General features: G+C 42.2%; 2 protein-coding genes across 2 annotated transcripts; both read left to right on the top strand.

The window, feature by feature from the left end:
* Window positions 1-7699: 7699 nt before the first annotated feature.
* Window positions 7700-14649, top strand: LOC121785213 (conserved oligomeric Golgi complex subunit 6-like). The gene is made up of 12 exons (XM_042183598.1): window positions 7700-7833; window positions 8393-8702; window positions 9342-9394; window positions 9990-10137; window positions 10243-10350; window positions 11167-11234; window positions 12025-12148; window positions 12242-12388; window positions 12473-12736; window positions 12810-13094; window positions 13540-13686; window positions 14000-14649. The coding sequence occupies exons 2-12, from the start codon at window positions 8481-8483 to the stop codon at window positions 14519-14521; spliced, it is 2088 nt and encodes a 695-aa protein (XP_042039532.1). The 5' UTR covers window positions 7700-7833; window positions 8393-8480; the 3' UTR covers window positions 14522-14649.
* Window positions 14650-15277: 628 nt separating this feature from the next.
* On the top strand, window positions 15278-18955 carry LOC121783720 (WAT1-related protein At4g19185-like). The gene is made up of 7 exons (XM_042181872.1): window positions 15278-15710; window positions 16290-16352; window positions 16460-16576; window positions 16774-17059; window positions 17689-17844; window positions 18334-18485; window positions 18599-18955. The coding sequence occupies exons 1-7, from the start codon at window positions 15526-15528 to the stop codon at window positions 18807-18809; spliced, it is 1170 nt and encodes a 389-aa protein (XP_042037806.1). The 5' UTR covers window positions 15278-15525; the 3' UTR covers window positions 18810-18955.
* The last annotated feature ends 7504 nt before the right edge of the window (window positions 18956-26459 follow it).

Here is a 26459-nt window from a genome sequence, read left to right as displayed (position 1 = left end):
TCGGCTTACTTCGTTGTTTCTCAAGACGAGATCTCCCACTTGAAATTGAAGCTTTTTCACCCTTTGGTTATAATACCGGGCTACTTGCTCCTTATACTTGGCTGCTTTTATGCACGCCAATTCTCTTCTTTCTTCGGCGAGATCTAGTTCTGCTCTCAGTCCGTCGTCATTCATTTCTGAGGAGAAATTTAGAGTTCGGGGACTGGGTACGCCGATCTCCACCGGAATTACGGCTTCAGTGCCGTACACCAGACTATACGGAGTTTCACCGTTGGAGGTTTTGGGCGTAGTTCGGTAGGACCATAGGACTTGAGGGAGATTTTCTACCCATTGTCCTTTGGCTTGTTCTAACCGAGCTTTTAACCCTTTCACCAGAATCCGGTTCGTTACTTCCGTTTGTCCGTTTGCTTGGGGATGGGAGACCGAAGTGAACCGCTGTTGAATGTTCAGCTCTTGGCACCAATTCTTGAACGTCTTGTCGGTGAACTGAGTCCCATTATCCGAGATGAGGATGTGGGGTATGCCAAATCGGCACACTATGTTCTTCCAGACGAAGTCCAATGCCTTTGAGCTCGTTATCGTAGCTAATGGTTCAGCCTCCACCCACTTCGTGAAGTAGTCCACGGCAACGATAAGGAATTTCATTTGCCGAGGAGCTTGAGGAAGTGGTCCCACTATGTCTATGCCCCATTGCATGAAAGGCCAAGGGCTTTGCATAGTGTATAGATCGGTCTGCGGCATCCTTGGGACATTTGCATGAATTTGGCACTTCGTACACTTCTTGACGAGCTGCACTGCCTCTTGTACCATGGTTGGCCAATAATATCCCCATCTCAGAACTTTTTTAGCTAAAGCTCTGGCTCCGATGTGGCTACCGCACGATCCTTCATGAACTTCTCTGAGGATGTAGTCCGTCTCTTCTGGTCCTACGCACCGCAATAACGGCTGGAGGTAAGACTTTCTAAAGAGGACTCCTTCATGAAGTTCGTACCGAAGTGCTCGGCACGTGATCTTCCGAGCTTCTCTCTTATCCTCGGGCAATTGTCCTTGATCCAGATACTGCAAGATCGGCGTCATCCAGTTCGGCGAGCTGGATACTGAATGTACCTCGGCTTCATCAATGCTTCGATGCATTAATTCTTCCGCCTTTGAGCTCGGATCTGAGGCCAACTTACTTAAGGTATCTGCTCGGCTATTTTCCGCTCTGGGAATGCGGATTATCCGAAAATAGGAGAAACTTCGGCTGATGCTTTGCGCTTTGTCCAAATACTTCTTCATTCTCTCGTCACGAGCTTCACTTGTACCCAACATGTGATTTACTATGACTTGTGAATCACAATGGACTTTGAGAGATTTGACGAGCAGACTTTGCGCTAACTGGAGTCCGGCCAGGAGGGCTTCGTACTCGGCTTCATTATTAGTAGTGGGGAATAGGAACCGAAGTGAGTAGGTTACCTCGTGTCCGTCGGGAGCGACAAGTAAAATACCAGCTCCACTTCCCATCTTGTTTGAAGCTCCATCTACGAATCCGCTCCAGCAGTCCGGCGGCTCTACTTCGGATTCCAAGGGCTGTGCTAGTTCGGCATTGGCAGAATTCTTCTGTTCGGCAATAACAGGAATTGCTTGATCGAACTTTGCTTCTGCAAGAAAATCTGCCAAGGCTTGTCCCTTGATGGCTTTCCGAGGTAGATATTCAATTGTGTGCTCTCCCAACTCTATAGCCCACTTGGCGATTCTGCCTGATGCTTCTGGTTTGGTCAACACTTGCCGAAGTGGCAGATCAGTTAAGACGCATACCTTGTGAGCATAGAAGTATGGCCGCAGTCTCCTTGCTGCATTTACTAATGCCAGAGCAATCTTTTCCAGAGGTTGATACCTGGTTTCTGGACCTCTTAATGCTCGGCTTGTAAAATAGATGGGAAGCTGCTTTAGGCCTTCTTCTCGTACAAGCACCGCGCTGATGGTTTGATCCGATGCCGCTAAGTATAAGAATATTACTTCGGCTTCGGTTGGAGCAGAGAGAATAGGAAGCTCGGCTAGATAACTTTTGAGCTCGTCAAAGGCCTTTTTCTGCTCGGCTCCCCACTCGAACTTTGGTGCCTTTTTCAACACCTTGAAGAACGGCAGTTGCTTTTCGGCTGCTTGGGAAAGGAATCGATTCAGTGCGGCTAGACATCCGGTTAGCCTTTGCACGTCATGTATGGACTTCGGCATTGCCATGTTCTGAACGACTTGAACTTTTGAGGGGTTTGCCTTGAGTCCGTCCTTTGAAACCCAACAACCCAGAAACTTTCCCGAATCTACCAAAAAGGTACACTTTTGGGGATTAAGTTTGAGGTTGGCTTTCTTGAGCACGTTGAGAGTGGACTTGAGGTTGTGCTCGTACTCCGAAGTGCTTTTGCTTTTGACGACTATATCGTCAACATACACTTCGACCTCCTTTCCAATCAGGTGCCGAAAAAGCTTGTCTACCATCCTTTGATAAGTGGCTCCGGCATTCTTTAAACCGAATGGCATCTTTTTATAAGCGAAAATGCCGAAATCAGTAATGAAGGCCGTTTTTGAAGCGTCAATCTCATCCATTAAAACTTGATGGTATCCTTTGTACAGATCAAGAAAACAAAAAATTTCAAAGCCTATCAAAGCTTCTACTTTTTTATCTATGTTCGGAAGGGGATAGCAATCTTTGGGACAGTGCTTATTTAGATCGGTGAAATCTATGCACATCCGCCATCCTCCTTCCTTTTTCTTGATCATGACAGGATTGGCCACCCACGAAGGATACTTCACTTCGAATAACACATCCGCCTTCAATAATTGACGGACTTCGTCATGGATGACTTGACTTCGTTCTGCCGCAAAGAGTCTTTGCTTCTGTTTTATCGGCCGGACCGAAGGATCAATATTTAACCGATGAGTGATTACCTCGGGGGGCACTCCGGTCATGTCCAACGGAGACCATGCAAAGACGTCTTTATACTCCTTGAGGAGCTGGATGGTTTTTTCCCGAAGTAGAGGCGTTCCCGCGAAGCCGATCTTAACCGTTCTGGATGGATCGTCTTCGTACAGCTGAACTGTCATCGAATTCGGCTCCGGTATGACTTCGGTCATTGCCTCTGACTCCGGCTGCTGTGATTGCTATGCTTGGTGGTGCCGATCTGACTGCTCGGTACTTCTAAGCGCAATTTGCAGACATTCCTTTGCTCTCTTTTGGTCACCTCGGATGACCGCTATCCCTCCTTTAGTAGGGATCTTGATGGTGAGGTGATAAGTGGAGCAAATGGCCCGAACTGTGTTGAGCCAGTCTCTTCCCAGGATGACGTTGTACGGGGACCGAGCTTTCACCACGAAAAACTCAATCATCGTACTGGAGCTAGTAGGCGCTTTCCCCACCGTGATCGGAAGGCTGATAATACCTTCAGGGCGGGTGTCCTCCTGGGCGAAGCTCTTCAGGGGAAGCGGAGCCGGACTGAGCCGAGCTGGGTCCACTTCTAGTTTGTCGAAGCACTCTTTAAAAAGAATGCTGACTGACGCTCCTGTATCCACAAACACCCTGTGGATCAGTTTGTTTGCCACTCCGGCTTGGATGACAATGGCGTCTTGGTGAGGAGAGATGGCCGGGACGGGATCAGCATCCGAGAACGTAATCACTTCGTCCTGCTTCAGCCTTTTATGCGTTGGCTCCTCTCGATTGGAGCCTCTGCGCTCTGACTTCAGGGACGACTTGGTCTTCCCGGCAGGGAGAGCGTCAATAGTCTGGATTACTCCATCATATTGCGGCTCGTCATCGTCTTCGGGATCCGGCTGCCTTTTCGGATCCTGAGGAGCGCAGTTCGCACCTCTCTGCTTCTTATTCTTCTTTGACTGCTTGCTTTGGTATTTTTTCAATGTCCCTGCCTTCACAAGAACATCGATACCTGCAGCCAAGTTTCTGCACTCCTCGGTATCGTGACCGTGGTCTTGATGGTAGGAGCAGTAGTTATCCTGGGGTCGGCGCGCGGCTGATTTCGTCATCCGCTTTGGCTTTTCGAACAGGTCAGAGTGCAGTTCGAAAATTTCCGCTCTCGGCTTGTTCAGCGGTACGAACTGAGCGGGCGGCTTCTCGGGATTGAGACGGGGTCCCAATCTGTCTTGCACCGGAGCCCTTTGAATTCTTTCAAATGGAGTCCGGCGAGGATGCCCCTGATCGCTATGATCGGGCTTCCTTCTGTCTCCTCGGGACGATGAGCTGTCTAACGACCGTTTGCGACGGTCTGCCTCATCGGCCCGGGAGTACTGGTCCGCAATGTCCCACATTTCCTGAGCTGTCTGCGGACCGCACTCAACGAGCTTCCTGTAGAGAGCTCCGGGCAGGATTCCATTTTGGAATGCCGAGATGACAAGCAGATCGTTGAGATCGTCTACTTGCAGGCATTCCTTGTGGAATCTTGTCATAAAGTCGCTGATTTTTTCGTCGCGACCTTGACGAATGGAAAGCAGCTGAGCCGAAGTGATTCGGACTTCCGCTTTCTGAAAGAACCTCCTATGGAATGCATCCATTAGATCTCGGTAAGATCTAATGCTGCCTTGGGGGAGGCTATCGAACCACCTTCTTGCGTTCCCGATGAGCAGCTCGGGAAACAGCTTGCACATGTGGACCTCGTTGAGACCCTGGTTCGCCATGTTATATTGATAGCGTCCCAAGAAATCATGAGGATCCACGAGTCCGTCATAAGTCATCGACGGAGTTCGGTAGTTCTGTGGAAGGGGAGTTCGGGTGATATCGTCCGAGAACGGAGTCTTCAATGCTCCGTACATGGCGAACCCGACATCTCTTCGGTATGGAGGAGATGGAGATCTCCTGTGATTCCGGTACCGAGGAGGAACAGGAACATGTCGGGGTTGAGGATTCTTCTTCCTGGAAGACACGGCACTACTGCGGTAGTGACTTTCATGTCTGGATGAGGAAGGAGAATCCACCGTTTTCGTCTTCGGCTCTTGGCTCTTTTGCAGGAAGGCTAAGAACTCATCCTGCTTCTCAGCCAAGAACAGCTTGACAGCCTCATTCAGATCAGGCTGCTGGGAAGACTCGGTGTGTGGACCTTTTGAGCGGCTTGTTCCTTCATCGTGAAAACTGGAAGTAGATGTCTCCCGAGGCTGTTTTCCGGACCTGCGGGCTGGACTAGCTTCCTCATGGTTTTCACGAACGGTATTACGGGTAGTATGTGATCTGGTATGCATTTTTTTGGGGTGGAAAAAGGGTCAAAAATTCGCTTTATCACAAATTTTGTTCTCTGGTTCCCACAGACGGCGCCAGTGATGGATCCGCGAATTTCTGATGTTAGTAAATGCTGGTAGAGAATAAAGACTACGACACAATGAATTTACGTGGTTCGATTTACTGAAGTAAATCTACGTCCACGGGAAGAAGGGAAGGCAAGATTGTATTGCTTGATCTGGGATTACAGCTTACAACACAGACTTGCTATATGATATTTTATCTCTAGAGAGCTTAACCCTGTCTATCTGATCTAAGTCCTATTTATACATCGAATTAAGATCGTGGTTTGCAGCCCCACTAACTAGATCGTGGAAGGGTAATAACTGCTTAATAACTGCTTAACACCACTAAATAGATCGTGGGTGTAACGGAAGTCGTGGAGATCCTGCATGGGTCCATTATCTCCCAGTTCGGTCGAATACTGAGACCGAACTGCTGAACTTTGCCGATCAGCTTTTGCCGATCTAAGAAGTAGAGCTTGATTGGTCGGCTACCGAGCTGCAAGCTGGGACCGAACTCTTTGGTAATGCCGAACTGACACTCTTCCTGGGGCTTTGGGCTGATGGGCCGTCACTGCTATTGGGCTTGCCACTAGGGTTTAGTTCGTACCCCATCACTACTACCGTACCATTGCATATATAATTATTGAACCATACAACTATATTAGTATTAACCAAAGCCTAGCTAGTTTATATAGTTCCTACAATAAAAATGTAGCTAGTGGTGAGTGGGGTGATGAGCACTCAAGCAATAAGCAAATACAATAGGCTTGTTTCAAGATTTTGCAGTAGACAACAAAACCCAACATAATCCCACGCGTGAGCATTATTTTTTCATTTTTGGTTTTTGTTGGTGTTGCCCTAGCTAGTTGTACCACCACTTGCACCAAGAAAATTACTTATAAATAATTAAACTATATATTACACCACGTCACTCCACACAATCATAATGTGAGAAACAAGAGTGTGTTTTGTGTGTGTAGAGCATGCCCTACCAATGATTCTTCAAATCTTATATTCCCTCGCTTCTATAAAAATATATTTACTTTCTATTTTCATTTATCCCACAAGAATATGTGTATTTCATTTTTGGAAAGTTATCCCAATTTATACCCCTATACACTAACTTATTTATAACTTATACCACTATTAAACACTACTAATAATGTGAGTCTCACTATCCACTAACATTATTTTAACTATCTTTCTCTTTCACTCTTTTACTTTACCAATTTTGTTTTAATTCTCGTGTCATATCAATCGCTCATATTTTTATGGGACAAAGAGGATATGTTATATACTTACATGTACATTTAAATTCGATTCCTTCTCCAAATACATTTAGGTCTAGTATAATTCTCATGATTTCTTTTCTAGTGAAATAATCTTTAACAAATACATTTGTGGGTTCTTGTTTTATATTGGTATGTCAGAATTAGAGGATTTGGTGATAATTCACAAAGGATATGGGGCATGACCGTTGGGTGGTATTATTGATGCAATGATACAAAAATGAAATCTTGAGGAATTATTTGCAATGATATGCAATAATGATTGGTAAACATACTAATGATTATAAATGGAGTCTATTATTAATGAGCTATAAATGGGAAAAGAGAGAGGGGGGGGGGCAACATACTAGCTAGGACCTAAAATCCAGCTCTTAGGTTGTTGGGAGTGGAAGAAAATATGATAATTTGCATGATTGTGTGTCTAGAAAAATCATAGGGAACATTTTCCTGTTTAAATATGCTTAAAGAGCACGCGCATATAAATCTTCCAAAACCTATTCTCCCTCTCTCACTATTTATATATTCTCTCGTCTCATATACAATACATTTAAAAATGACACGAGTTTCAATAAAAAATGAATAAAATAAAAAATAAATGAAAAGAAAAAATGATTTAAGTATTGTTAGTTAATAATGTGGCCATTTTATAAAAAAACTAACCAAAAATAAATGAACTAACTTTGGTGGGTCACAAACCAAAAAAAAAAAAAAAAAAGAAGACTATTGTTTGGAGATGGAAGAAGTACTCCCTACTTTACGGCAATTTGCTTAGTATATACTCCCTAATCATGTGTATGGACTTGTATAAGGGATATGAATTTATAATGGAAGAGAACTTGCATCAAATTAATAAACCAAATATAGTGTGGTGTGTTGGTACGAAGCCAAATGTCTAGGGTTCGAGTTCACTTTGACATAGACTCAATATGAGAAGAATGTTATGATTATTTTATTCTTTGATTGGTTTAGGTGAGTTTCCAATTTATAAATTTGGATCAGATTTGTGCTAACAAGTTGTGCTTTGAATGTGGGCGGATCAAATTTGGGCTAATAATTTGGGTTTGAATGTGGGCTTTCAGCCCAATTCTAATGATTAATTACTGGGCCGGCATGTAAGATTTCGTGTTTCCGAGTTTGGGTTCACAAAACGATTATACAATGTTTTTGAGATATTGTACATTTGTTCCAACTGAGCCATCAAACTCCAGTCTTCGTTGAAGCCAGCTTCAGATCTTAAATCGCAAAGCAAACCAGAGCGATAAAGGTTTTAGGATTTTGCAAGGTATTAGAAATGGGCCACTCACCCCTTAAAAGGCCTCATAAGGGGGAGGGTTATCCACACTTATATAGATTAGATAGGATCTTCACCAAGATCCTTCACCAAGTCGATGTGGGACAGAATTTAGAGGATTTAACACGCCCCCTCACGTGTGGGCCGGAAAAGGCCTCATAAGGGGGAGGGTTATCCACACTTATATAGATTAGATAGGATCTTCACCAAGATCCTTCACCAAGTCGATGTGGGACAGAATTTAGAGGATTTAACACGCCCCCTCACGTGTGGGCCGGAAAGGACATCGGTCTTCCATCACGTGGGTAGGCAATGCAAGAGAAACCATCATCGATGTGGGCCGGAAAGGACATCGGTCTTCCACTCGTGAGGTAGATAAGAGATAAAGAGAAAACCATCATCGACTTGGGCCCGCTCTGATACCATATTAGAAATGGGCCACTCACCCCTTAAAAGGCCTCATAAGGGGGAGGGTTATCCACACTTATATAGATTAGATAGGATCTTCACCAAGTCGATGTGGGACAGAATTTAGAGGATTTAACACAAGGAATTATTCAATTCGAAATATGCAACATAGTATAGGCTCATCTTTCATGTATTTGTAAGTCGCCGGAATCATAGAGAGAGGAGAGAGAATGGGGACCGCCACCGCGTTAGCGCCGGGGCTGTCACGGAAGCTGAAGAAGGTGCTAGAGACTCGCACTGATAGTCCCGATCTGCTCGCCTCACTCAACACCATCTCCACATTTTATTCCGAGAACACTCCTCACGCCCGCCGGAATCTCCGATCCACCATCGAGAAGCGCGGCCTCTCTATTAACGAGGAGTTCCTCGAAGCCTCCTCCTCCGCCCAAGAGGTACACTCTGCCTGAACCCTAACGAACAACCTATTGCTATTTGCTCCTCAATTCTCTTGTTCGATCTGATCAATTTCTTTTATCATTACTCTGCGATCCGCTCAGTTGTACTACGCGCATTGTTGTTTATACCTTATTTTGTAGGGCTGCATATGCAAACCATCCTGTTCAATCATATTGGTGTTGTTTAGAGCTTGATCGATGTTCATTTGCTAATCACTCGTTTATAAACAGAATGCCTTTTTGTTTTATGGATAACTGACTAAAATCAGCATGAGTATAGTTTGATTGAATTTTGTTTGGAACACAGTGAGGTTGTTTATCTGATGTTCTACTGATATTTGGAGCTCATTCTTCAAATTGCATGGCTACCCTTTACAATGATTTCATTTCGGCTGTAGCTTTGTAATTCTCACCAAAAATGAACTGATAATAATAACAATACAATTGTTTAGAAAAGCCTTTATTATGATATCGATAGTTATGGCACTATGTCAGTTGTTATACCTTGGTACTCTCCTTAGAATAAGTGAAATTGATTTACAATAGATTATGTATATATTTCACTCTCTCTCCCCTTTTTGTGGTGTCCACTTTTGGGTTGAAAAATAATTACAGTGTGTTTCATTGAGTTTTTAGGCCTTGGATCGTGTTGAGGAAGAGGTGAATGCCCTGGCTGAATGTTGCGATAAGTATGCATTCTTTCTTGTTTATCCTATATGCTGGTTTCTTTGTGTTTTATCATCTTTTAGTGTATAGCTTCACAAATGTAAAAATTGTACTCCATTCAGTTGAATATCTCACTTGTTGCTTGCCAGACATAGTATTTTCCCCATAAAAGGTTATGATATAAAATCCCTTAAAACGTTAGCAATATTAACTATCTCTTTGCGTATCCCTACAGCATGTAAATCATACTAAATCAAGTAAAATACGCTCCCTTCAATGTGCTTTGTCATAATTTAGTAAAGTGTGCTACTTTGAGTGTGCTTTTAATCTTAAAAGGTAATGAATTAGTAATAACACATAGATGTAATAGAAATTTGTTATGTATCATGGGGGTCATCACTTGGACCCACTGAGGTGTGTTTTACAATTGATTCAATATGTTTCAGTTGCTTATGTTTGTTATGAGCCGATTTCATTATTTTCTTTAGTATTGCCTATAGTATTTGTGCTTGATGAAAAGTTTTTGACTTTGAATGTGATGCGTGACGCTCTTGCAATTCACATGTGAAAGAAGGATCAAAATTGGTATCTGCGTGTTATTATTTCTTCTTAATGTAGGATTGCAAAGGCTTTAGGCAACTGTAATGCTACAACTGGTGATATAATCAGTACAACGGAGAGGCTCAAACAGGAGCTTGAAAATACTACACAGAGGCAAGAGATAGCGTCATGCTTTCTTCGTGATTATCAGCTCTCTAATGATGAGGTATTGTCTGAATTGTATTTGTTCTAGCCCGAATTTTGAAGTCCATCTTAATCATGTTTCACTGACATATCGAGATTTTTTGTTTGTTGCTTTTCCTTTCTCTAGATAAATGCACTACGTGAGGAGGACCTGACTGAAAACTTTTTTAAAGCACTTGCTCATGTTCATGAAATCCATGCTAACTGCAAAGTGCTGCTACGGACTCACCATCAGGTTCATCATCAATGCCTCTCTGCTTCTTATCTTCTCCTCCTTTTTTCCTGACACTTGTATATGAAGACACACGCATCCACTAACACATCTTATATTTACTTTTATCTTAAGTATGAAGAAGTAACACCAGTATTTTTATTTGTTCACTCGTGTTTCCTTGCATCTCTTCGTTTACCTTCTAGCCTTACTTAGGTAATGATGTTGACGTTTCAAAACTAATTAATCTTTCTTGATTTTATGCTCATCATTTGCTAAAGCATATGAAATTTGATGGCAGCTATCCTCGCACTATAACCTGTTTGAGAAAATGAACCATAACACCTGATGAATAACTGGATCCGGATCACTCGTTTTTTTACATTTGGGTTCGACTTCTTTTCCATTTCTAACTATCTACCAACAACAGTAGAGATTTGACCTGAGCAGTCATAATCCTTCATGAGTTAATTAATTCAGCTCTTTCCATCTTTCCATCCTAGCATTATAGGTTCATTTTGATTTGTCTGGAGGTTTAGACAAGAATTGAACAGTGAACAAAAATGAACATAGTATTATAATAATAGTGTGCCAGTTTATTTTTGATATGAATATATATGAAACAAAATGCTTTCTGAACCAACTGGCTCGCAAAAGGTGTAGCTCAGAAGCAAGTACTCTTAGAACAGGAAGAAGGAACAATGAAACTGGACAGAAGACCATTTCCTTTTCTAGTGGTTCTCATCACCTGAAAATTGAAATCCTCATATTTTCATTCTCTGTTGCATTCTCAAAAATCTCAACACATGTTTCCTGAATTAATTTGAAGACTATTTGCAGCGAGCAGGACTTGAGCTTATGGATATGATGGCTGTCTACCAAGAAGGAGCATATGAACGATTATGCAGGTAAATTTAATGTCAGTTTGAAGTGACCATGAATGAAAAAAGAACAAAAAACTTCATGCTTGGGAATATGGGATGTTTGAGATATGCTAGAACATTGACATGCATTATAGATTGCACAATCATATTGTTGTCAGAAAATTGCATAATAGTTGGAGGCTTCCACGGTGGACTAGTTTTGGAGACAACATAAAAGTAAAAAAAAATATAATTCTTTTTGTAAAATTTGTTCCTTGGGGTTTAAGCAAAATAATTTCCGCTCTGCTCTTTTAAGGCTTTGGGCAATCCACTTAGATGTTGGCACAAATTTTCACTTTATACTGATGTCCATCATCAACTTTTTTTTGTTTTCCTTTTTAGAGTCATTACACCATGTGGTGTACAATTTTGACCTCCAGAGGGTATCCTGCAGAGAAAATATTTGTCCAACTTTTCCTTTTTTAGAACTTTATGCACCCCTCACTTTACTACATAATAATGTATCCATAAAGCTGATAGGTTCTTTCAGCTTTTTATAGTCCTGACGACTAAAGAAGGCTAGTCTTCCTATAATCTGAGTCATCTGACTTGTAACTGATAATTGAGCAAAATATATCTGTATCAGTTCATCATTTTATACTATAATGAGATGTATAACTATGATGGAAAATAGATACTATGAGTGAAAAATATGTTTGTCTTTTACTCTTTTTATCACCAGAATATAATAGATGCAAATCATGCAATAATTTCATGTTAGTAAGTCTGTTTCCTGGGCAAAAGTTATCAGCATATCACCTGTTCTTCTATCTAGGTGGGTCCAAGCTGAGTGTAGGAGACTTGGGGATGTTGACAATCCTGAAGTTGGCGAGCTCCTAAAAGCTGCTGTCAGATGCCTTAAAGCAAGGCCAGTTCTTTTCAAGTACTGTGCAGAAGAGGTAATTGTTTATTGATTCATTAAATCACACATTACAGCAACCCATTAGGAATGCATTTCTTACATTTATTTGTTACACATATTTGGTGTATAGGTAGCAAATATGAGGCATAATGCACTCTTCAGAAGATTTATTAGTGCCCTCACTCGTGGAGGACCTGGTGGACTACCTAGGCCAATTGAAGTTCATGCTCATGACCCTTTAAGATATGTAGGAGATATGCTTGGATGGTTGCATCAGGTATATGTCTGTATTCATTTCGGTCAAAATGGTGATTTTGTCTTTCTAGTTAGGAACTTATTCTTCATAATGGCTATGTGACAGGCCCTGGCATCTGAAAGAGAACTTGTTCTTGCATTGCTTTATCCTGATTCAACTGTAGATACTGGATCAATTGCTCAGAGATTTTCCAATGATAGTGATGTAGGAAAGACAGAAACAGAAACAGACTTGACATTTGTTCTGGACAGGATCTTTGAGGGAGTCTGCCGTCCATTTAAAGTGAGAGTTGAACAAGTTTTGCAGTCTCAACCAAACCTTATAGTTTCATATAAGCTCAATAATACACTGGAGTTTTACAGCCATACTGTGAGTATATTCCACTTATATTCAATTTCTTCATTTCCATTCTCTGTTCTTTAACTCAACTTGTTATCTGCAGATATCAGATCTGCTGGGGAGAGAAACAGCTCTGTGCAATACACTCTGGGCTCTTAAGGACGCTGCTCAGAAAACTGTCTTCGACATACTAAAAGCTCGAGGAGAGAAGTTGTTACGTTATCCTCCCTTAGTTTCTGTTGATCTTTCTCCACCTCAAGCACTGAGAGAAGGAGTTTCACTGCTCCTTGAAATAATTGAGACATATGATAGTATGATGGTTCCCATGTCAGGCAAAGATCCTGCATTTGAACCTGTCATATCTGCTTTGTTAGATCCTATTATTCAGGTCTGTCCCATGGGTATTTGATGACATCTGTTTCTCTGCATGTTTTTTCTTTTAGTATGAACTGGAAAAACAGAATCATGTTAGTACTTCTAAATCTATCTAAGTTGATTCCGCAGTTTATACTCCGCTCTTTCAATATCCACCTTCTTCATGCTTCACTTGATTTGAGTTGCAGCATATGCATGTCTTATATGTCATTTGGTTATATGCATGTGAATGTTTTTACAGTAGGGTTGAACTCCAGTCGCTCCACTAAGATCTTGTAAGGCTAGAATTGAACCTGTCACTTGTAGTGTCATGTTCAAAGTTTATATTTTAGATACCACCTTACTCGTTAGGAAATTTCTTGTCTTGGTGTAATTTTGATGCTATAGTTAGTGATGGAGCGTTGGTCAAAGATTTGATTTGACCGAGTGCCATATTTTTATCTTGGTCATTATTTCAGATGTGTGAACAAGCAGCTGAGGCACACAAGTCGAAGGGGATTCAGCCATCAAGGAGAAGTAGTAGAGTCGGTACAGACCCAGCTCAACCCCGCAGATCATCTATAGATGCTCTTCTGGATAACAGCAATTCTGTCCTTTCATCTCAGGTATTTATTGACTGTTTAAATTTCAAATGTTTTCCCTCTCCATTTTTCTAGCATAAAAAATGGCTATATATATTACTCCGTAAGTAATCATTTATTCATTTATCACTGTGTTTATCTCAGCTGTACACCTCCTTGCATAAGGATGTATTTCTAAACTGGTATCATATCCGTTTTGGCATGGAAATATATCTGTGAAACTTTTCTAGAATTTATAGTCTGGTTTATATATGAATGTACTTCTTCAAGATGATGCATCTTTAGTTTGAAAAATGACGACTGGTGTTCTTTCCGGACATGATATTTTGTTATGCAGACCCGCGAAGCACCTTCAAGGATATTCCTGATCAACTGCTTATGCGCCATCCGGCAACCATTGCTAGGACATGATGTTGCTTCTGAATATGTGAAGAAGCTCGGAGCACTGATAGAAAACCACCTTCACAGCCTTGTAGAAAAGGAAGTTGACACAGTCTTGCGACAATGTGGTTTGTCAAACAAGATGTCTCATTTCCACAATTCTTTGAACGACGCAGGTGCAGACTCCATCCCCAGCCAGCCACTGGCTGAGATGGAAGACATGATGCCTGCTGGCCTTTCAGACTGTCTAAAGGCCTTCTTTGGGCTTGTTTTGGGAAGTGAAAGCTCGTTGCCTGAGTTTGAGCAGATACAGGCTCCGAGTCTGCGTTCAGAAGCTTGCTCTCAGCTGTCTAGATCACTTGCTGAAGCATATGAAGTCATCTACAAGGGAATCATGGACCCGAAAAATGGGTATCCAGATCCAAGGTCGCTCGCGAGGCATCCTCCCGATCAAATACAAACCATTTTGGGGATCTGAAGCTGCCGATCATGCATCTCATTATATAGTTTTACTCTTTTCTTTGTCGATGTTTCCAAGTTTTTGTATACTCAATTACTGACATTTCTGTAAACTTAGTTATACCTCAATGAATTGAGTTATGCTAATTGTGATTTGTGATGACTATTGATCTATTGTCTCAAACTCTTTTTTTTGGATTGATAAATTAACAAATTAATTATTGAATACTAATGACGGTGGTTATGTTTGGATGGACGCCAAACTATGCATTACCAAGTGCATAAGTTGTTCCTTTTATTTTATCGACATGCATGCAATCGTGCCAATCGAATTGACTATGATAAAAGTTAGTACTCCATAATTTAGGTGTATCTGTCGTCGACTTAGGTATATTAGAGTTCGGTATATCTTAGATTTCATTAACTCATTTAACTAATTTTTACACTAACCTTGATCCGCATTTCTTAAAACTCGAGCAAGTCATTGCCGCCACTCAGAATAATGAAAAATTTCAGCGACATAGACCAGAGGGTGGATTTGATCGATTCCTAACATGCCAGATTAGGCCGGCCAAACAAGGGTTATGGGGTCCACGTTGCCAAACAAGGTATGGGGTCTAAACAGACATTTCACTTGTGTAGCTGAATCCTGATAATATTTTTATTAAAAAAAAGAAATTACAAAAAGGCGAGGAGACGACACGTAATTGGACAAAAAGAATTACAGAAAATCTGGGCCGTCGATGGGCTGCTTTTGAATATTTCTCACTACCAAAGCCAATTCTCACTCCACTCCCACTTCTCGATTCAATTCGATTCAATTCCATTCCATTCCTTGATCCTTTGAATCTTCCCAAATCCACCATTAATTAACCCCTCGCGAAGTAATCCAATTCTCGCCACCCTCACATTCGCTTCACGCAAATCCAAATCTCTGCGTTGTTGCACTCATCGTGTGCGAGGAGAGTAGGGGTGGTTTTGGAATGACATTTGTGCTGCAATGAAGGCGATATAGCGTCGGCGATGGCTAATGGCGGCGACATCCGGAGGGCGCACATGGCCATGGCCTTGGTCCAGCTCTTCAACGGCGGCTACCACGTCATCACCAAGGTTGCGCTCAACGTCGGCGTCAATCAGCTCGTTTTCTGCGTCTACCGAGACCTCCTCGCGCTCTCCATACTCGCCCCAATCGCTTACGCCCGTGAGAAGTCAGTGCTGTTTCCTTGTGTTTGTGATTGTGTGTTTTGTTTGATTGGATCATTGACTTCGTTGTTACTGCTCGATTGCTGCTAGTTCTCGATCCAACTCTTTCCCATTGTGTGAATGGGATTGGGAATTGGAGGGGAGATGTATGAGTGAGTTTTTTATTGCTCATTGGTTGAATTGGATAGTTGTGTATTTGGTGTCTTCATGATTATTAGCACTATTACTGCACTTTCCGTCTATTTTATAGAAATTTGATTTGTGCATAGTTTTGGATTCACTGATTTTTTAGTGAATGTTATTAGGAGATTTATGTGTCACAGTATCATTCTGCCAAATGTGGAAGTAATGCTAAAGGTATTTTTATTATACTATGAAGGATCTAATGATTGATGGGGCGGTGATCCATATGCTTCATCACATTTTAGGTGATATTCATATATTGTTTTGGGATAAAAGAATACATGATTTTCTAATTCTTAATTGCTTTTTTAAGTCAGTTAACTGTTTCCCTTTTCTTTTGTTCGTTTGCCATGGTTGAATGCGCTAGCAAATTCCAAATGATATGTTTCTTGTTTTTGCAGAAGGATAAGACTGCCACTTAATCGACGCCTTATAGCGACCTTCTTCTTTCTTGGTTTGACTGGGTGAGTGGATATCTTCATTTTTTTTGAGCTTTCCCTTTTGAACTGTCTTAGTTTACTTACTAATAGTGTGCTTATGAATCTTGTTTGTCATTTTTCTATTGGATTAGTATTTTTGGGAACCAACTACTGTTTCTTGTTGGTCTTGGCTACACAAATCCAAGCTATGCTGCAGCCATACAGCCTGCTATTCCAGTCTTCACATTCATATTGGCTCTAATGATGGGGTCAGTCACTAAGATCTTCAAGCTATTACCATTACTCTCTCTCTCTCTTTCTCTCCGTAACACACCACACAGCATTGAGCGCACAAGGAAAATGCATAAATGAATGAAGGATGAAGAAAAACAACTATATCTAGTCCTTTTGTTCACTTGAAACCAGACTTGTAGAATGCCATTCTTACATGCAGCTATATTTGCAGTACAGAAACTCTGAATTTACAGAAGACTGAAGGCCAAGCAAAGTTTGGAGGAACTCTTGTTTGTGTATCTGGGGCAATTCTTATGACTATGTTCCGCGGCCCAGCTGTGTTTGGATACAAGGAATTAGATTTTGCTGCACATAGTGAAATAAGTGCCAAGGGTCAGCCAGAACCAGCTGGCTGGATAATGTCTACTTTTATTGATTTGGGGTTCGATAATTGGCACCTGGGAGTTTTATGCTTAATTGGGAACTGCATGTGTATGGCTACTTATCTGGCAATTCAGGTAGTGGGCACCATGATTTATATCTAATATTATATCTGAATCTACTCCAGTTCACTGATTTTTCTTCACCCATAAGCCATACGCTAAAATCATTTTATCCAACATTCCCCCACTGAAAACTAAGTATTCTGACAATTGTACTCTCCTCATTTCTCGAGATTTAATTGGATTAAATTGGACTAATCTCACTGTTCCCTTACTTGGTTGTATCTTGATGATTGGCATTATGTTTATGTTCTGATGTTTAATTTATTTATCTGACCTGTGCGGACGTGAAAGTTGAGTGTTTTTGTTGAATCATTCAAAAACTTTAAGCTACAAGATGTTTTCCTTAGCGCATGTGTATTTATGATTCATTCGCCAGTTCTATAGCATTGGTATTGGAAATTGTTATGAAGAGATCAAGAGAAATGCTATCAAGTATCAACCAATAATCCATCTATATCCCCAATATTAATATTTTCATATTCTTAAAATGTTGTAATTTTCTTGTAAGCTTATGTTTATCAAGCAGTTTGTTTCTACGCATAACATTACTCTTCGGTTTCTTCTGAAATTGTTGGTCTATCTGCACGGCTTCAATAATCAAACAAGATGTTTATGGCGTTTCACTTGTATTTTCTGCACAGGCTCCACTTTTAGCCAAGTATCCTGCAAGTATATCAGTGACAGCATATTCCTACTTTTTTGGTGCTCTGTTTATGGTAATGACTGCCTTTTTTGTGACAAATGAATCAACAGACTGGAGTCTCACACGATCGGAAGCTTTTGCTGTGTTATATGCTGTAAGTATTTTCATGGTTTGGCTTTTCATTTATTTTTCCCTGTGCTGTTAAGAAAATTGCACTTGGTGAACTAAAAAAATCCTTATTACTTGGTTCTTCTATATTAAACAATGCATAAAATTTATGTTCATAACCATTGGGCCACAACAGCATGGTATACACCAGTAGAACCTTAACTATAGTTTCTGAAGCGGTTTAGTTGCCGCAGGAGGGTCTGACTATTGTTCTAAACGATCGAGAATTGGTCATATCTGCAAATAACAACTAATCTGGTGATACATGTTACTAATGTTCGTATGTGTGAGAAGAGTGAACCTCAGTTCAACTTACGCTTAAATACTTGGACAGATTAAAAATGACGGAGATCCTTCTGGTTTTATATTTGTAACTGCATCACTTAGATCTTTTGGTATATAAGTTAGTTTAAAACAACATATTTATTTTCATGTTTCTTTTGTTGCTTAAGAAGTAAGAACTTGGTTTCTGTAGGGAATCATAGCATCTGCATTAAACTATGGACTTTTGACATGGTCAAATAAAACCCTTGGTCCGGCCATGGTTGCATTGTACAATCCGCTTCAACCTGCAGCCTCAGCTTTTCTGTCAAGAATGTTCCTTGGAAGCCCGATTTACTTAGGAAGGTTATACCCCTGTACCTTTCCATAATTCTTGTCTCTGAGTATTGCACGATAATTTTCTAATTTATCCACACAGTCAGTATGTGGCTAAGCTGTTATTCTGTCTTTCGAAACAGCATTTTGGGAGGATTTCTGATTATAGCTGGGCTTTATTCGGTAACCTGGGCATCCTACAGAGAAAGACAGGTCTCCCTGGTAAGTTCTCCTCATGCACCTTGGTCACCCGAGGCCCTCGTTGACCGGGATTTACCAATCAACAAGATCTCCTACCAGCTAGGTAACATGTTCTCCGGATCGTCGACTTCTATACCAAAGATTGTGGATTAGCTTAAAATTATGATACCATTATAGGTTTTCCTTTTGATGGATGTTCCATTGCATGGAAACCACAATTTTCAGGATATGTATATTGTACTATGTGTAAGTGCAATGTAACATTCTTTTGAACTGAATGTGTTCCCTTTTTCTGTCTACAGGTTTACCTGAATATGAATTTATTTTACTAGCCTGTTTCAACTTGAAAATTATAGTCTCTCAACATGTGTATGTACTTTATCTATCAAATGATTTTGGAACATGCGGCATTTTTGAACGCATTACTATGCTTGCTGGTCCAAATTCCATAAAAAATACTAGTACTATATTGAAAAATCTAGTTAGGCTTCTGAGTGTGGACAGAGCTCACTTTCACAATTTCCTCTACAAGGTTTACATGATTTAAATAAACAATTTTAAGAAATTTTAAAGTCCTATTTGTTAATATACGAAATATACGTAAATTATGCTTTTTAACTTACATTGTTTATTTTTGGAAATTTGGCATGAGAATTTCATTAGCCAATAATTCGAATTTTTGGAGTTTGATGTAAAATTTGAATATATATTTGGAGAGCTCTCTACGAAATTTCTAATGTAATTCAACTTTAGACAAAAAAAAATTCAATATTTTGGTTACCATTAGAAATTAACATCAAAAGTTTTCTAATGATGCATTTGAATTTAACGTCGAATTCCAGTTATTGGCTAGCCAACAAAATTTGGTTTATGTCAAATTCCAAAAGAAAAGAGTTCATAATTTTCGGTCATATGGTTTATGACAAATTCCGAAAAAAGGAGTTCTTGATTTCCGACGAAAGAAGAAATATAATTGGTTAAAACCAAAATATGTGGACAATCCATGCATATATTTTTAACAAATGAACCTATTTTTATTTATCACGACAGTGACAAAACATCAAATTCAAGGAAGAATATTTTATCATACTAATTGCTCATGATAATAATATCATTATTAGGGTTAAAAGCCGGAATAAGAAAGGATTAATTTTCTTTTTGTTTAAAATGAAGGGAAAATGAGAAAATTAAAGAGAGGAAATAAACCAGGCCATCTCGACAAGGATAAACACCCATGGAAATTATAGCTTATAAATGCTGCTGCTAATTCGCCTACCAAATTTGATATATAAATCTAAGCAGTTGGATATAAATAGAATTGGTTATTACTATTAATTATCTAGGATTGGAATGATTCCTGCTTCCTTAGATTCAAGAATTCGAGGAGTTGTATTTATTAATTTGGATTAATTTCATTCTTATATAGTACTCCCTCCGTCCCGGACTACTTGCATTTATTTCCTTTCTGGGCGTCCCAAGTTAATTGCACTCTTTTCATTTTTAGTAAAAATTATCACCTACAGCCGCAATTGTTGACTTTGCTATACACTCATTCCTTAATCTCCGTGCCGAAAAGGAAATGTGCGAGTAGTCCGGGACGGAGGGAGTACTATGTAATTAGTAGAGAGATTTATAGTAAAAGTGCGATCGTAAGTAGTACATAAAAAGTGCAATAGTGGTAGAATATAAAATCTACCAAAATCACAACATGGCAAGATACCCATATCTAGGGTTTACTCGTGGTGTTCTTTTACTTCTTTAATGTTGTATAATTGGGCAGCGGCGTAATTATAATTTCCATCCTGATGGATCCGCGAATTTCTGATGTTAGTAAATGCTGGTAGAGAATAAAGACTACGACACAAAGAATTTACGTGGTTCGATTTACTGAAGTAAATCTACGTCCACGGGAAGAAGGGAGGGCAAGATTGTATTGCTTGATCTGGGATTACAGCTTACAACACAGACTTGCTATATGATATTTTATCTCTAGAGAGCTTAACCTTTTTCTATCTGATCTAAGTTCTATTTATACATTGAACTAAGATCGTGGCTTGCATCACCACTAATGATGGTTGTGGATGTCGTGGAGGTCATGGCCTAAGATCGTGGATGTAGCGTAGGTCATGGCCTACGATCGTGGCCTGAGTTGACACCACGTGGTAGTGGGTGTGTTGGAAGTTGTGGAAATCCTGTATGGGTCCACTAACTCCTTGTTCGGTCGAATACTGAGACCGAACTGCTTTGGTTGCCGATCTGAGAGTAGAGCTTGATGCCGACCTGAGAGCAGAGCTTGATTGGTTGGCTTTTACCGAGCTGTAGGCTGAGGCCGAACTCTTTGTTCGGTCGAATACTGAGACCGAACTGCTTTGGTTGCCGATCTGAGAGTAGAGCTTGATTGGTTGGCTTTTACCGAGCTGTAGGCTGAGGTCGAACTCTTTGGTAATGCCGAACTCATACTCTTCCTTGGGCTTTGGGCTGATGGGCCGTCATTGCTGTTGGGCTTGTTTAGTACGCACCCCATCACTACCCCCCCCGAAGGGCGAAGTGAATCACTTCGGCGAAGTGAGTCACTTCGGCATTCTGGATAAAGGCAAGGGGGAGGCTGATGTCAGGGGACGTGCCTTGCATTAAATGCGACAGTAAAATCCGGCCGTTGAATCCTGAAAAGGTGGGATTCGAAACGGTGCGACGATTTTGAAATCTTCGCCGAATCTGATAAATACCTCCTTTCTTCATCATTGAAGCACTTTTGCGACTGCTTCTTCTGCACTCTCTCTTTTTTGCGAAAATTCTCTCTCCGCTTTCAAGAATTTCTTCAGACTTTCTTCACCTTCAAAAAGTAAGAAAAATGTCTTCTTCTTCTTCTTCGGAGTCGGGTAGCGGTAGGAGAGGCGGTAAGGGGTCTTCTGGCCGGAAAGAGTCCGGGGAGAAGACCGTAGAGTATTTCCATAGTATTTTGAGTAAGGATACTGTGATATCCCTACCCGAAAAATACTTTTTTCCTGGGGGGAAGGCGGTGGTACCTGACGGTGATCATAGGGCTGACTCCCCGCCGGAGGGTTACGCCACCGTGTACGAGGCCTGCTTAGAATGCGGGCTTCGTTTCCCCCTCCCTTCTGCCTTTATAGATTTACTAGATTTTTTTCAGCTTCCTTTAGGCCAGGTGACTCCGAACTCTTGGAGGCACTTGTCGGCCTTCGCTGCCGAACTCCGTAATTTAGGAAGGGATTTGTCTTTGAAGGCGATCCTTAAATTCTTTCAATTTAAGAGGAAGGGGTCTTGGTTTTACTTGATCCCTGTACAGCCCTTTAGGGCCTTTTGTAAAACGAAGTGGCCGAAGTGGCAAAATCGCTTCTTCTACTATGATAGGACCGCGGCTCCTAGTTTTCCCTGGAGAGGGCCGAAGTCCGTTATCCGTCATCCTCGGCCTGAACCGTTGGACGAGCTCGATGGCGAGCTCAACAAGATTCCCATAGTTAGGAAACAATACACGGAGTCTGAGCTCGTCAAGGGCGACGTCGTGTTCGACATCTCGTCTTCGGACGAAGAGGCCGAGGGTGAGGATTTCTCTTTATCTTTATGCTCTACTGCTTTAACGAAGAAAACTAACCTGGCTTTCTTGCTTTTTGGCAGTGTACATGTTGAATAAGGCTATCCGAAAGTCCTCCGAGCTTGTGGAGCCGGAGAGGCAGAGAGCCCCTCGCTCGGCGTCTGAAGCCGAGAAGAATCCGAAGAGGCAAAAAACCTCTTCTTCGGATCCGAAAGAGCCGGAGCAGTGTTCGGCTAAAGGGAAGGGGAAATTTCATGAGTCCCCAAGAGTGCCGGGGAAAGACCTGGTCATCTCCGAGGTGGTTGCAGACATCCCGGAACACGTCCCTGAGCCTTTTCAATGGCCGACGAATTTTGTGGAGGTAAGCTTTCTGACTTGGCTTCTTTTCCACATTTTTTGATGGCCATTGTGTTGAGTTTTTTCCTTGTTCATCTTCAGAGAGCCAAGCTCGTCTCCGTGGAGCTCTCCAAAGCATCCCACGACTACGAGGAGATGCAGAAGAAGTTGCATCTTGCTCGTAGTCTGGCCGAACAGGCTGAGGCCAAATTTGAGAGGGCCCGAGCTGCTAGGATCTCGGCTCAGGATGAAGCCCGGTCAGCCAAAAACCAGCTCATCATCCTGCAAGAGCAGACGAAGCACCGGGAGGCTCAGAAGGAGGCTGCCGCCGTGGCTGCCCAGGGGGAGGCTCTCCGTGTTTACACGGAGAAACTCTTTTTGAGCAGCCAGTTCTCGGCCTTTGTCGGTAGTCTGGTAAGGCTAATTACCGATAAGGGCGAGCAGGGGGCCGACGTTGTGCTGCCTCTGTACAGCCGAGAGATAGCAGCTCGGCTTCAGAATCTGCCGCTCCTTGAGGAGCTCGCTTCATCCTCGGTCCTGCTTTCTGCAGACCGAGTCCGGAGTTGTCGAGCTGATCGGGACGAGAACCTGGAGGCTATCTTTGCCTCCGTGGGACCCGTTTCACCCGCTTCGACTTACAACGGAGAGGGTGAGGCCGAGCCGCTGGAGCTGGAGGCCGAAGTCGAGCGGGCCGGGCATCCGGAGAAGGAAGCCGATCAGGAGGCGGAGGCGAGGCCGGCAGGATGCGAGGCCGAGGCTGAGGTAGCTCAGGAGAAAGAAGCTGAACCAGGCCGAGGAGCCGGAGACGAAGCTGGCGGAGTATGATTTCGTCTCCCTTCTCTTAGTCTAGTTTCTTCCTTGTAAAATGGCCTTGAAGCCCTCCTAGTGTAAAAAATTTTCCTTGTGAGTGAAAAATTCTCTACACTTGTCTTCGTATAGCTTTTCGTACTCGCCTTTATTCCTGTTGTATTTTACTATCTGCTCGGTACAGCTGCCGAACTAATATAGCTGCTTTGTACTCAAGGAGATGGAGATACTTCACTGGAAACGGCTGTACTCTTCGGCTTTAGACGAAGCTGAGAAAAGAGCTATAGCCGATCAGACGAAGAATGACGAGCTTCTGGCTCGTTTAGTGAAGCTGGAGGCCGATAATAAGGACTTAGAGTCCGATAAGAAGGATCTGGAGGCCGAGCTGAATACGACCATTGCTGAGAGGACTGCGTACGAGGATTACATCCGTGTGCGCGGGGGAGTGACCATATCAGATGTTCAGAGTCGAGTTGACGAACTGTGGGAGGAATATCATGTACTCCGGAGGAACAATGCGCTGGAGAGCTCGGCTTGCCAACAAGTTGTGAAATCATTGCGGCGCTGGGCTTCTCGGTACGACATCATTCTTTCCCGGCGTCCCTCAATCGAGAGATTCCTTAGGCATTTCCCGCCAACAGATGCTCGCACTCCAGATCAAGCCTCTGGTTCCCTTGTTCAAAATCCTACTCCAAGTCAACAACGAACTCCGCAACAGCCGGAAACGTCAAGACGAGAACGGGCTCAGGAGCAACCGGAATCGTCAAGACAGGGACGGACTGAAATTCGCCGAGGAGTTGTGACTATGAGCGAGCAAGATCAGCGGATGCTTATTGCAGAGACTCTTCATCGCCGAGGGGTTAGAGCTTCTGGGGCTCGCGGAAGAGGTGTTGGGTCGAGGATAGCATCTCGTCGACCTGCTTATTCTTCATCTGCTCGGAACAACCGAACTCGGCTTCCAGAGGATTTTGCAGATAGGTGGCTTAACTTCAGCAACCCTGGACAGTAGAATAGTCCTTTGTAATAGCGTAACGCCATTTTGTAGGGTAGCGGAGTTGTATGCCGAACAAGATTTGAAAAATGAAATTTTGTTTTCGCTTCTAACACTGTACTTACAGCTTAGCGAAAAAATTTCATCGTACTTGTCCTCGGTCTTATGAAGTAAACTTCTTTGACCGGACTTGGTCCTTGGTCTTATGAAGTAAACTTCTTTGACCGGACTTGGTCCTTGGTCTGATGAAATAAACATCTTTGACCGGACTCGTCTTTGGTCTGATGAAATAAACATCTTTGACCGGACTCGTCTTTGGTCTGATGAAATAAACATCTTTGACCGGACTCGTCTTTGGTCTGATGAAATAAACATCTTTGACCGGACTCGTCTTTGGTCTGATGAAATAAACATCTTTGACCGGACTCGTCTTTGGTCTGATGAAATAAACATCTTTGACCGGACTTGGTTTGTGTTCTAATTTGGCGATTTTTGTCGCCGGGATCGAACTTTCCCTTGTCCTAATTCGGCGAGTTTTATCGCGTGGATCGGACTCTCCCAGTTAACCGAAGTGGTCTTATGAAGTAAACCTCTTTGACTGGACATGGTTGTCCTCGGTCTTATGAAGTAAACTTCTTTGACCGAACTTGGTCGTCCTAATTCGGCGAGGTTTATCGCATGGATCGGACTTTCCCTTATTGCAGTTCGTTTCAGACGAAGTGCTTATTTCTTAAGCCGAATTATGGTCTTGTATCTTCCTGAGAAGCTTGGACTCACAATCGTTGGCTTATTGCAGTTCGTTTCAGACGAAGTGCTTGTTAAGCTGAATTGCGGTCTTGTATCCTCCTTGGAAGCTTGGACTCACAATCGTTGGCTTGTTGTAGTTCGTTTCAGACGAACTGCTTGTTAAGCTGAATTGTGGTCTTGTATCCTCCTTAGAAGCTTGGACTCACAATAGTCTTTAATAATCGATCTAAAAAGGGGATCAGCCTTTAAAGAACGATATACCTCGGTACCATTTGTAAGAGACGACAAGCACATAGAGACAAAACACATAGAGAAAAAAATGAAAAAGATGAAGGAAAAAAACTTCAAACTTTTTTTTTAAAAAACGACAAGTAAAATGTACAAGTAAGAAACAAACAAATAAAAACATATACCCCTATGACCGAACTAGACACGAGACGGACTGACCGGACTTTTGTCTCTTACAAGTGGAACTTCTTGAGGTTGGAGACGTGCCATGTTCGGGGTACTTGTTCTCCTGACATGTGAGTCAATTTATAAGACCCTTTGCCGAGGACTTCTGACACCCGATATGGACCCTCCCATGTGGGTTCGAGTTTGCCCAGCTTTTCTGCTCGGCTTACTTCGTTGTTTCTCAAGACGAGATCTCCCACTTGAAATTGAAGCTTTTTCACCCTTTGGTTATAATACCGGGCTACTTGCTCCTTATACTTGGCTGCTTTTATGCACGCCAATTCTCTTCTTTCTTCGGCGAGATCTAGTTCTGCTCTCAGTCCGTCGTCATTCATTTCTGAGGAGAAATTTAGAGTTCGGGGACTGGGTACGCCGATCTCCACCGGAATTACGGCTTCAGTGCCGTACACCAGACTATACGGAGTTTCACCGTTGGAGGTTTTGGGTGTAGTTCGGTAGGACCATAGGACTTGAGGGAGATTTTCTACCCATTGTCCTTTGGCTTGTTCTAACCGAGCTTTTAACCCTTTCACCAGAATCCGGTTCGTTACTTCCGTTTGTCCGTTTGCTTGGGGATGGGAGACCGAAGTGAACCGCTGTTGAATGTTCAGCTCTTGGCACCAATTCTTGAACGTCTTGTCGGTGAACTGAGTCCCATTATCCGAGATGAGGATGTGGGGTATGCCAAATCGGCACACTATGTTCTTCCAGACGAAGTCCAATGCCTTTGAGCTCGTTATCGTAGCTAATGGTTCAGCCTCCACCCACTTCGTGAAGTAGTCCACGGCAATGATAAGGAATTTCATTTGCCGAGGAGCTTGAGGAAGTGGTCCCACTATGTCTATGCCCCATTGCATGAAAGGCCAAGGGCTTTGCATAGTGTATAGATCGGTCTGCGGCATCCTTGGGACATTTG

The sequence above is a fragment of the Salvia splendens genome, chromosome 21 (genome assembly GCF_004379255.2).
Source record: "Salvia splendens isolate huo1 chromosome 21, SspV2, whole genome shotgun sequence".
In the NCBI taxonomy this organism is placed as follows: Eukaryota; Viridiplantae; Streptophyta; class Magnoliopsida; order Lamiales; family Lamiaceae; genus Salvia; species Salvia splendens.
The sequence above is the reverse complement of the archived record's forward strand: the minus strand, read 5'-3'. Positions and strand labels throughout refer to the sequence as shown.

Coding starts and splice junctions, on each gene's coding strand:
- LOC121785213 (XM_042183598.1), top strand. CDS start 8,481: ATGGGGACCGCCACCGCGTTAGCGCCGGGGCTGTCACGGAAGCTGAAG. Junction 10,138..10,242: donor ATCAGCTCTCTAATGATGAG/GTATTGTCTGAA, acceptor TCCTTTCTCTAG/ATAAATGCACTACGTGAGGA. Junction 10,351..11,166: donor TGCTACGGACTCACCATCAG/GTTCATCATCAA, acceptor GACTATTTGCAG/CGAGCAGGACTTGAGCTTAT.
- LOC121783720 (XM_042181872.1), top strand. CDS start 15,526: ATGGCTAATGGCGGCGACATCCGGAGGGCGCACATGGCCATGGCCTTG. Junction 16,353..16,459: donor TTCTTTCTTGGTTTGACTGG/GTGAGTGGATAT, acceptor CTATTGGATTAG/TATTTTTGGGAACCAACTAC. Junction 17,060..17,688: donor CTACTTATCTGGCAATTCAG/GTAGTGGGCACC, acceptor TTTTCTGCACAG/GCTCCACTTTTAGCCAAGTA.